Source organism: Trachypithecus francoisi, unplaced genomic scaffold (genome assembly GCF_009764315.1).
Source record: "Trachypithecus francoisi isolate TF-2019V2 unplaced genomic scaffold, Tfra_2.0 Lachesis_group10, whole genome shotgun sequence".
Taxonomy (NCBI): Eukaryota; Metazoa; Chordata; class Mammalia; order Primates; family Cercopithecidae; genus Trachypithecus; species Trachypithecus francoisi.
The window spans coordinates 74,308,175-74,320,235 of record NW_022681455.1 but is presented as its reverse complement, the minus strand read 5'-3'; the positions used below and the strand labels follow the sequence as shown (position 1 = coordinate 74,320,235).

General features: G+C 38.7%; 1 protein-coding gene and 1 pseudogene across 2 annotated transcripts in view; one reads left to right on the top strand and one right to left on the bottom strand.

Annotated features, from left to right (window-relative positions):
• The window catches only part of RBBP6 (RB binding protein 6, ubiquitin ligase), a 34,555-nt gene extending 29,237 nt beyond the window's left edge, over nt 1–5,318 (top strand). The window contains exons 16-18 of one of the 2 annotated variants that reach the window (XM_033217729.1): nt 262–363; nt 1,208–2,962; nt 3,330–5,318. In XM_033217729.1, coding sequence (XP_033073620.1) covers nt 262–363; nt 1,208–2,962; nt 3,330–4,899 — 3,427 coding nt within the window. In that variant the 3' untranslated portion in view covers nt 4,900–5,318. The remainder of the gene's footprint in view (nt 1–261; nt 364–1,207; nt 2,963–3,329) is intronic. The other variant, XM_033217730.1, reaches the window with a different exon arrangement.
• A 3,344-nt stretch (nt 5,319–8,662) lies between these two features.
• LOC117088563 overlaps nt 8,663–12,061 on the bottom strand; it is a 30,660-nt pseudogene continuing 27,261 nt past the window's right edge.

The window sequence follows — 12,061 nt, the reverse complement described above, 5'->3', positions numbered from 1 at the left end:
TACACTTTTTTCATTTTCTGATAATAACATTAAATAGGTGTCTGGAAACGTTTTCCAGTGTTTCCAGTTAGTATGAGAAATTCACCTAAAATTTAAACCAAAGCCATACAAGCAACTTCCTCAGGGATTCCTAGTTTATAGTTTTAAAGTGGAAAACTAATGGCAATTTCATTCATTTCATTCATGATCTAATTACATTTGTCTTGTTAGTTTTCTTAAATGGTTTTTGTTAACTTTCACTCTTTAACTTTATTTTACTAGGGAAAAGAAAAAGTCCAAGCTAGATGAGTTTACAAATGATTTTGCTAAGGAATTGATGGAATACAAAAAGATTCAAAAGGAGCGTAGGCGCTCATTTTCCAGGTTAGTGTTTTGCAAGCCTTCACAACAGAATTACAAATGGGACTTTGAATATCCAGGGATTAGCTATGGATATAAAGAACATTGCACTTACGAATTTTTCTGATTCGGTCTAGGTGTGTAGAAGTGAAGATGTAGCTTATTTCCCAATATCTGTTCATTGAAATAATGTCTCAGTGTAAATTCTATTGTGTAGAACTAACAGTTGTGGGGATTAAATTGCCCTTGTCCCTTGAAGTTATAGTATCAAATAATTGGGAAATGTTTTTGGAAGGAAAGAAATAGGGGAATAGCCAAAGAACAGTTCTCAGGACCCTTTTACCATAAGGCTACAGCTTCTTGCTGGAACATTAACCTGTGTAATTATGAAGTAGTAATAGAACACGAATTGCTTTATTGATAGAAAAAGTGAATTATAAAAATTCCCTGGAAGTTTGTTTAAAAGACTTTATTTTTTATCCTTACACTTGAAATGTTTCTTTTAAACTAGGCTGTTGGCCAGTATAGGACAAAAAACAGACTCCTACTTCAATATTCAGATAGGAAGTGAAATTTAAAATTAATTGACATTTTGTTTAATGTTAGTTAGCTCATATAACTCACGGTACATTAATGCACTTCACTCTTAATTGTTAAGACTTCACTTTTGTTTTGTAACAAGTGATTGCTCTGATTTGTGTACTTTATTCCATTCCAGTAGAGGTCACTATACCTCTTTAATCATCTAAGATGAAATTTGATATAAAGACAGATGAAGCCGTGAGGAAAGAATGCTAGAATCTGAGAGTCTGTGTTTTATTTTGTATGTATTTCTCAACTATCAACTATTGTTTTGTTTTGTTTTTAGGTCTAAATCTCCCTATAGTGGTTCTTCGTATTCAAGAAGTTCATATACTTATTCTAAATCAAGATCTGGTTCAACACGTTCACGCTCTTATTCTCGATCATTCAGCCGCTCACATTCTCGTTCCTATTCACGGTCACCTCCATACCCCAGAAGAGGCAGAGGCAAGAGCCGCAATTACCGCTCACGGTCTAGATCTCATGGATATCATCGATCTAGGTCAAGGTCACCCCCTTATAGACGCTATCATTCACGATCAAGATCTCCTCAAGCGTTTAGGGGACAGTCTCCTAATAAACGTAACGTGCCTCAAGGGGAAACGGAACGTGAATATTTTAATAGATACAGAGAAGTTCCACCACCATATGACATGAAAGCCTATTATGGGAGGAGTGTTGACTTTAGAGACCCATTTGAAAAAGAACGCTATCGAGAATGGGAGAGAAAATACAGAGAGTGGTATGAAAAATATTATAAAGGTTTTGCTGCTGGAGCACAGCCTAGACCCTCAGCAAATAGAGAGAACTTTTCTCCAGAGAGATTTTTACCACTTAACATCAGGAATTCTCCCTTCACAAGAGGCCGCAGAGAAGATTATGTTGGTGGGCAAAGTCATAGAAGTCGAAACATAGGTAGCAACTATCCAGAAAAGCTTTCAGCAAGAGATGGACACAATCAGAAGGATAATACAAAGTCAAAAGAGAAGGAGAGTGAAAACGCTCCAGGAGATGGTAAAGGAAATAAGCATAAGAAACACAGAAAAAGAAGAAAAGGGGAAGAAGGTGAGGGTTTTCTAAACCCAGAGTTATTAGAGACTTCTAGGAAATCAAGAGAACCCACAGGTGTTGAAGAAAATAAAACAGACTCATTGTTTGTTCTCCCAAGTAGAGATGATGCCACACCTGTTAGAGATGAACCAATGGATGCAGAATCCATCACTTTTAAATCAGTGTCTGAAAAAGACAAGAGAGAAAGGGATAAACCAAAAACAAAGGGTGATAAAACCAAACGGAAGAATGATGGATCTGCTGTGTCCAAAAAAGAAAATATTGTAAAACCTGCTAAAGGACCCCAAGAAAAAGTAGATGGAGAACGTGAGAAATCTCCTCGATCTGAACCTCCACTTAAAAAAGCCAAAGAGGAGACCCCAAAGACTGACAATGCTAAATCATCATCTTCCTCTCAGAAGGATGAAAAAATCACTGGAACGCCCAGGAAAGCTCACTCTAAATCAGCAAAAGAACACCAAGAAACAAAACCAGTCAAAGAGGAAAAAGTGAAGAAGGACTATTCCAAAGATGTCAAATCAGAAAAGCTAACAACTAAGGAAGAAAAGACCAAGAAGCCTAATGAGAAAAACAAACCACTTGATAATAAGGGAGAAAAAAGAAAAAGAAAAACTGAGGAAAAAGGTGTAGATAAGGATTTTGAGTCTTCTTCAATGAAAATCTCGAAACTGGAAGTGACTGAAATAGTGAAACCATCACCAAAGCGCAAAATGGAACCTGATATTGAAAAAATGGATAGGACCCCTGAAAAGGACAAAATTTCTTCAACTGCTCCAGCCAAAAAAATCAAACTCAACAGAGAAACTGGGAAGAAAATTGGAAGTGCAGAAAATATATCTAACACAAAAGAACCCTGTGAAAAGTTGGAGTCAACATCTAGCAAAGTTAAACAAGAAAAAGTCAAAGCAAAGGTCAGACGAAAAGTGACTGGAACTGAAGGATCCAGCTCAACTCTAGTGGATTATACCAGGTATCAGAATGTAGGGGGTGGGTGTGGAAGTTTTTTGGGGGAAGGATTTTCTTCAGTTTTACCCATGCTTGTGCTTTCTATATTAATTATGAATGTGCTGATCTAGGGAAGTAGGCTGGTTTTATTTAGTCTTTTGTTGTCTGAAGAAAGGAATTGCTAAAGACAAGGTTATAAGTAGATTTTGAGGGTGAGCCACATTTGTGTTTATACAATCATAATCTTAAATTGTGTGTCTTCCTTAGGGCAGAATAAGTTTTTTTTTTTTTTTTAAGTTAAAAGGACATTTGTGTTTAAGTTAGGATTTTTATATTTATCAATGTTTTATAATTAATAAATCATTAATTTAAAATATTGTTATTCTTTTTAGTACGAGCTCAACTGGAGGCAGTCCTGTGCGGAAATCTGAAGAAAAAACAGATACAAAGCGAACTGTGATTAAAACGATGGAAGAATATAATAATGACAATACAGCACCAGCTGAAGATGTTATCATTATGATTCAGGTTCCTCAATCCAAATGGGATAAAGATGACTTTGAATCTGAAGAAGAAGATGTTAAATCCACACAGCCTATATCAAGTGTAGGAAAACCCGCTAGTGTTATAAAAAATGTTAGTACCAAGCCATCAAATATAGTCAAGTATCCTGAGAAAGAAAGTGAGCCGTCAGAGAAAATTCAGAAATTCACCAAGGACGTGAGCCATGAAATCATACAACACGAGGTTAAAAGTTCAAAAAACTCTGCATCTAGTGAAAAAGGGAAAACCAAAGATCGAGATTATTCAGTGTTGGAAAAGGAAAACGCTGAAAAGAGGAAGAACAACACTCAGCCAGAGAAAGAGAGTAATTTGGACCGTCTGAATGAACAAGGAAATTTTAAAAGTCTGTCTCAATCTTCCAAAGAGGCTAGAACTTCAGATAAACATGATTCCACTCGTGCTTCCTCAAATAAAGACTTCACTCCCAATAGAGACAAAAAAACTGACTATGACACCAGAGAGTATTCAAGTTCCAAACGTAGAGATGAAAAGAATGAATTAACAAGAAGAAAAGACTCTCCTTCTCGGAATAAAGATTCTGCATCTGGACAGAAAAATAAGCCAAGGGAAGAGAGAGATTTGCCTAAAAAAGGAATAGGAGATTCCAAAAAAAGTAATTCTAGTCCCTCAAGAGACAGAAAACCTCATGATCACAAAGCCACTTATGATACTAAACGCCCAAATGAAGAGACAAAATCTGTAGATAAAAATCCTTGTAAGGATCGTGAGAAGCATGTATTAGAAGCAAGGAACAATAAAGAGTCAAGTGGCAATAAACTACTTTATATACTTAACCCACCAGAGACACAGGTTGAAAAAGAGCAAATTACTGGGCAAACTGACAAGAATACTGTCAAGCCTAAACCCCAGTTAAGTCATTCCTCCAGACTTTCCTCTGACTTAACTAGAGAAACTGATGAAGCTGCTTTTGAACCAGACTATAATGAAAGTGACAGTGAAAGTAATATTTCTGTAAAAGAAGAGGAAACTTCAGGAAACATTTCTAAGGACCTGAAAGATAAAATAGTGGAGAAAGCGAAAGAGAACCTGGACACAGCAGCAGTCGTCCAGGTGGGCATAAGCAGGAACCAGAGCCACAGCAGCCCCAGCGTCAGCCCCAGCAGAAGCCACAGTCCTTCTGGAAGCCAGACCCGAAGCCACAGTAGCAGTGCCAGCTCAGCGGAAAGTCAGGACAGCAAGAAGAAGAAGAAAAAGAAGGAAAAGAAAAAACACAAGAAACATAAAAAGCATAAGAAGCATAAGAAACATGCAGGCACTGAAGTGGAATTGGAAAAAAGCCAAAAACACAAACACAAGAAAAAGAAGTCAAAGAAGAACAAAGATAAAGAAAAGGAGAAGGAGAAAGATGACCAAAAAGTGAAATCTGTCACTGTGTAAAAGGACAGATCTTAAAAATTGACTTAATTACTAAGTCATCTGTATTAAATTTTGTTATAATGTAAAGAGATTCAAGCCTTGTAAATAATGACATGGAAGACCCTGTGCTGCACTTAAAATATTGCTGCTTGATTATTTGATTTTTACATCAGAGCTTTATAACACGAACTTTTGTACAGAATTGTGAGTTGTGACCATGTAACATGAGAGGTTTTGCTAGGGCCTATTATTTTTAACCACCATTAATTAGTTGGGGTGGAGTTTACTGTAATGTGAAATTTTCACATTTGAATTTTTTTAATTGCCTGGCAAAAGCTGATATAAGTTCTAAAATATCAGCAGAATGATTTGCTGAATTCATTACAACCCCGTTATGTCACTTTTTGATTACAATAAAAGTTTTCAGTAAACTTTTCAAATGTTGAGTATTTGCATTATTTACAGAAAGTAGTGCCATATTTATATAGTTAACCCACAGACGGAGATTGTATGTGTGTCTCCATTTCCCTGTTTTAAAATTCTTAGTTTTTAATATAAGTTAAACTGAATATACAAAATTCTAAATTAAACACTGAAGATAACACTTCATAGGTGGGCAGGTGGTAGAGGCCAGAAATGAATCAGGATTAATTGGAGATGTAGTTAAATAAATTTAGGAGCGTCTTGAATTACATAGAAATTAGAAGTTTGAACTTTCAAAATGGTTTGGATTTGAATATTAGAGATGCAGAATTGTGACTCGTTTATGGCCACGTATTTTTCTGGAAACCCTAGTAAGTGAGTATTAAATTCCTTGATAAAGTAGAATGTAGCTAAACCCGTGAGTGCTTGTGGCCTACCAGTCTGCCCAGTTGATAAGCAAGTGGTAATTATGATGAGTTTCCTTTATTGCTGTGGTTTGGGAAGTGTACCTGGGGACAGTGAAAATGTACTGAAAGGATTTGGGGAATGAGGGAGAGTGGGAATGGTACTTTAGAAACAGTGGTATAAGTAGGGATTGAGATAATTTTTTTTTTTTTTTTTCTTTCTTGAGACAGAATCTCACACTGTTAGCCGGGCTGGAGTGCAGTGGCATGATCTCAGCTCATTGCAACCTCCGTCTCCTGGGTTCAAGCGGATTTTCCTGCCTCAGCCTCCCGAGTAGCTGGGATTACAGGTGCCCGCCACCACACCCGGCTGGTTTTTATATTTTTAGTAGAGACAGCCTCACCATGTTGGCCAGGCTTGTCTTGAACTCCTGACCTTGGGTGATCTGCCTGCCTCGGCCTCCCAAAGTGCTGGCATTACAGGTGTGAGCCACCGTGCCCAGCCGGTCATTGATTTTAAGCGGTATACAGACATACTTTTTTTTGAATGTTTTTTAAGTGCAATGCTTTAAAAATATTAAGTAACTTTAAAATTTTAGAACGTTGGCCAGGCACGGTGGCTCATGCCTGTAATCCCAGCACTTTGGGAGGCCGAGGCGGGCAGATCACGAGGTCAGGAGATTGAGACCATCCTGGCTAACACAGTGAAACTCCGTCTCTACAGCCGGGCCTGGTGGCAGGAACCTGTAGTCTGAGCTACTCGGGAGGCTGAGGCAGGAGAATGGTGTGAGCCTGGGAGGCGGAGCTTGCAGTGAACCAAGATCGTGCCACTGCACTGCAGCCCAGGTGACAAGAGAGACTCCATCTCAAAATTTTAGAATGTTGTATAGATGACAGGCAAGTACTGTAAAGATCATGAAAGCTGTTCAGAACTGAATTAGGGAAATGCTGCCTCTGAACCAAGTTAAATTTCTTCTAATGGGCCCTGCTTTTGTTGTGATGCTTAGATTACATTTATTTACTCCCAGACACCCCTATTGCTCGGGATGGGATATCTGGCCTAACCATTCCAACTCTACCCCACCCCACACACAACACACACTGCCATTTCTACTTTAAAATAACCCAACTAGATTTACTGTCAGTTCTTGAGATTCTGGACCAAAAATCTGGATTAGATGTCTCACGTTCATAGGATCTGGCACCTAGAACTGTCATACATTGTATCATCTGAGGTCAGTTTCATTATCTAAGCTCATTGTTCTTTAAACTGACCTTTTCTTTAACTGCAGTCACTTCTATGACAGTTTTCTAGTTACTCAGCACCCGTGGCAATTCCTGTCTTGGAGAAACACTGTAGTTAAGCTCCAATGTTTCCTCCATGACTTGGTCTTCCAGCTCCATCCTTTGTTGATCTTATTTGGGGCTGAAGTTTCAAGTCATCCCCCAGTCTCTCTTCTTTCTACTCTTTCCCTTCCCTAGTATCCTGTGCCCTGTTGTTTCAGCCACACACTACCATCCCCATAACCTGCTGCTCCTTGCCCATCTTGCTGCACCCAAACAGCTAACCTTCAAACCTGGATTAAGATGCTGAACACTGCTTAACAAAACGAAAGTTTTGTTAATAACTTACTTTAAGAAGTAACTTATTTGCAAGGCACTGTGCCAGGTGCTTGGAGTTCATTTAATCCTTAATTCCAGTGGCTCTTGATGTCTTGTGTTACGTTAAGCAGGAAAGTCCACTGCCAGTGAAGGCTCAGTCCAGCCTTAGATATTCAAGCCAGCTCCTAACTAATCCAACTCGCCTCTACCATGTGGAAGAGTAAACCAGCAAGTAAGACTCCACCTCTTGCCAATCCCCAGAACCATATCATGTCTCCCTATCTTTTGCACTCAGCTGTTTGATCCAGCTGGAATTTCCTTCCTCTTTTGCCTGTTTCATAATTTCCTACTCATTGTTCAAGAGTTAGGTTGCTGTTTGGGAATTATTCCCTCACAGTGCCCACCAGCCCCCATACATGCCTAAGGTGCGGTAGCATCCCTGCATATGCTGTAGTAACACCTTCCAAATTGTTTTCTGTGGGCCGTGTTTGGTTATCTCCCTCACCGGACTGAGCATGACTTCCACAAAAAGAAAGTCTAGTTTAGATTCCGGAAGCCAAACCATGCCTTGTACATAGTAATAAATGTTTGAAATAATAAAATGAAATTACCTTGTTTTAAACTTTGAGATTATGTTTTACCAAGCAAATTAATTCTTACCCACACACTGGCCTAAAGACATATGACATATGTGTAGAAGTTAGTAATAAGAGCAGACTTCACAGACAGCCGGTGATGTGTCTGTTTCTCAAGGGAGGGATTAATTTTTGGCCGCCTACAGGTTTGAAAAGTAGTATCCTTCAAGGACCGAGGCGTTTCTGTGTGCCAAGAATACTCCAGAGTGTTAAAATCAGAAGCTTAAAAATCACTCGTTTGCCTGGGTCAGCATGGCAAATGAAGGGAGCGAAACCCGCTCCAAACTATTTAAGGCAGGATTTCAGAGGGGCAAAAAGCTACTTAATAAACTTAATAGTTTATTCATCCCCGTCTGCGCAAGTGTTTCTGTGTACTTGTCCACTTTCCCTGTCTTTCAGCGCCTTTAATGAATGCTGTTCTTACTGTATAAAGCTAGACATAGAACCAAAACCTCTGTCCTTTCTGAGACTTTTTATACCACTGCTCATTTACTTTAGCTTCAGCAGTTGTCTTACTTTTAACTAGAAAAAAGCTTCCTATATATAGTATGTATGTATATATATATGTATATATATGCGTGTATATATAAAATATAGAGAGCAAGTGTATACCCTGCATTTTCTTTATATCATAAACACATCCTTTGACATTACATTTTTCCACAAACCTTTTTAATTTTGAGAATTGGAATGGTCAAGAAAGAACAGACTTAAGGTCACCTACTTAAATCCTTGAGAAAGTGTACTATGGAGCTGCTGTATGTGAATAACTTCAGCATACGGATCTGAAAGAAATAGAGTTAATAGGAATATTCAAAGATTTCAGGCAAATTCTTTCAGTAATGGATCTAAAGTATAAACAGCTTATCAAGGCTCCTCTTTGATAAAAGCCTTTGAGATTATTTTTAGGATCATGTTAAAAGGACTTTGTAGAAATAACTATTGCTAATTCCTTTATGCACTTTACCTTTTATTAAACTTAATGAAGAGTGAACAGTGATCTCATATTAAAGCCAATACCAGCATGAATCTTGCTTTTCCACTTTGCTTGAAATGTGGCTGTTTTGTAATTTACTATGAAGTTGGTTTGGCCAGTGTGAATGTTTTCAATTTAGGTTTTTATTTTTAAAGTCTTTTGTGTTAAGATTTTAATATGAGAATGGACATACATTTAGAATTTAAAATACCATTTTTTGGTAGAAACAACTGGAAGCTTAATAAATTTTGGGGGGTTTGGGGGGTTTGTTTTTGTTTTTGTTTAGAGACAGTCTCTCTCTCTCTTGCCCAGGCTGGAGTGCCGTGGCACAATCATAGCTCACTGCTTCCCCAACCTCCTGGACTCAAGCAATCTTCACGCCTCAGCCTTATGAGTAGCTGAGAGTACAGGTGTGTGCCACCATGCCTGGCTAATTAAAAAAAAAAAAAATTATACAGATAGGTCTTGCTGTGTTGCCCAGGCTGGTCTCAAACTCTTGGCCTCAAGAAATCGTCCTGCCTGGGCCTCCCAAAGTGCTGGGGTTACAGGGATAAGCCACCACACCTGGCCCATTAACAAAATTTTGATAATTGTTAATATATGTTTTTACCTAGCTTAATGATATAGAAAGCTGGTAGATTGATTCTTTTTGTATCCTGAAAACTAAAACCAATAAAAACAAATAGGAAAAATGAAGCCAGGGAAAACCGTATTAGTGCTAGAAACTCAGGAAAAGACAGAAGGGGCAGACATAGCTAAAAATACGACATTTCTGCCATAGCACCACATCTTAAAAGTTTTTTGTTGTTAATGGAGAGAAGGTGAAATAAAGACAACTGACCGTTCTCTCCTTGAGAAGGCAGATGGCCTCTTGGGAAGCTTGAATAGAAGATCTTGGGTATTAGGAATACACCATCATCTCAAGAAACAGGGATGGGCCATGGAGCAAATGAAGATGATTTCCTTTGAAGTCACTTTAAATACGATGAAAATTGCACAAAGGACACCTGAAGCGTAGGCTACCATGTTGATGGGGATGGAGAAAGATTCTGTCCAGAGACAGATTTGTTATAGCTGGTCTTGTTGCCAGGAAGGAGGCCGGACCACACAGCCCTCATTCCCCTGGCTATTATGGGGGCTGAAGGGGGAAAAATACACCATTTTCAAAGCATTATGGCACAGGTGCTAGAAGAGGCAGACAAGTCAGTGGAATTGAATAAAACACAATAAACTGGCCCAAATATAATAACAGTTTCAGCATAAGTAAATGTGAAAAAGGATAGGTTTTTCAATAAGCTTTGAGTGAACTGGTTAACCACTTGGAGAAAAAAAAATCACATCTTAAAATTCCAGATTAAATATTGCTTATCCAAAATTTTATATATTTTGGATTTAAAATATTCTTTTATATAAATTTTGGTACCTAAATAAAATGTTGATAATTGTGTGTTTTGACCTATCATATTAAATTCCTGGATGACCATTTTTTGATAGGTTAGGAGTTTATTATTTCAACTGGCCAGTTCAACTGGAAGCCCAGGAGCTTCCCCGATATTTTTGATTATGGTTATATGAGATCTGGTTTATCCTGGTTTGCTTCTTTTTAATTTTCTGATGTCTCTTCCTGGTGCTGATTTTTCCCTTCAGCACTTCTCATTATGGTAGAGTCTCGATCTTTATACATTTTGTGACATTTCTGCCTATTTTCTGAGAATACATCACATCCTCTCATCTTCCTGTGCACACCATCGTCCCTTCTTTTCTGTTCTGCATCGTAGGTTCTTCATCTCTGAAACTCAAGTTAGGCATGATTTTTCTGAACCAAGGATGAATTATGCCATTAGAGGGCAGAAGAAGCTGCTTGTTCTTTAAACTAGCAACTCTTTCCCCCTCTGCAATTTTTTAAAATTACAATCTCAACTATTACACAAATGATCAGTAAACATCTGAAAAATTTAAATGCCACTAGCAGCCAGGCGCGGTGGCTCACGCTTGTAATCGCAGCACTTTGGGAGGCTGAGGCAGGTGGATCACTTGAGGCCAGGAGTTCAAGACCAGCCTGGCCAATATGGTGAAACCCCATCTCTACTAAAAATACAAAAAAAATTAGCTGGGTGTGGTGGTGTGCACCTGTTATCTCAGCTACTAGGGAGGCTGAGAATCGCTCCAACCTGGGAGGTGGAGATTGCGGTAAGCCACTGTACTCCAGCTTGGGTGACAGAGTGAGACCCTGTTAAAAAAAAAAAAAAAAACCAGTAACAATAAAACAGAAATGCCAACAAAACAAAGTTCTGGTGCCTTCAGGCGTTTAGAGTTAACTGTAAGTCCAAAACCAGTGTGATTCTCGTGATTCTCCATCTTCCCACCCCGCCATATTGATGTTTCTACCAGGATATGTCTGTGGTAGTTAGCATTTTCATTAAATTTGCCCAGATCATAACGCATTCTCAATTTTGCAGGCTTTAAGAATTTTTTAATTTTTCTAACGAAGTTGTACATTGTTTAAAAAGTCATAAGGTTCTTCAAGACTTACAACAAAAACTTCATTCTCCTGCTCTAATTAATTATACCCTGACTAATTCTTTAGAGGCAATTTCAACTCTGCTAGTTCTTTCTTTAAAAAAAGAAAAGAGGCCAGGCGCAGTGGCTCATGCCTGTAATCCCAGCACTTTGGGAGGCCGAGGCAGGCGGATCACAAGGTTAGGAGATCGAGACCATCCTCGCTAACATGGTGAAACCCCGTCGCTATTAAAAAATAAGCCAGGCGTGGTGGCGGGCACCTGTAGTCCCAGCTACTCCGGAGGCTGAGGCAGGAGAATGGCGTGAACCCGGGAGGCGGAGCTTGCAATGAGCCGAGATCGCACCACTGCACTCCAGCCTGGGTGACAGAGCGAGACTCCGTCTCACAAAAAAAAAAGAAGAATGTTATATGTAAATAACATACTCCTCCTATTTCTTGATTTGTCAGTCTCAAGTATGAGCTACAATTGACTTTAGCAACACCCACACACATATACACCTCTACCCTCTCCCATCCTCTCAAAGTTTTGCCATTTGGATTAAATAAAAATGGCGGCGTACATTATTATATATCTATATAAACAGTTCCACATTAAGTCACTTGGTATAGTAGGATTGCTTTC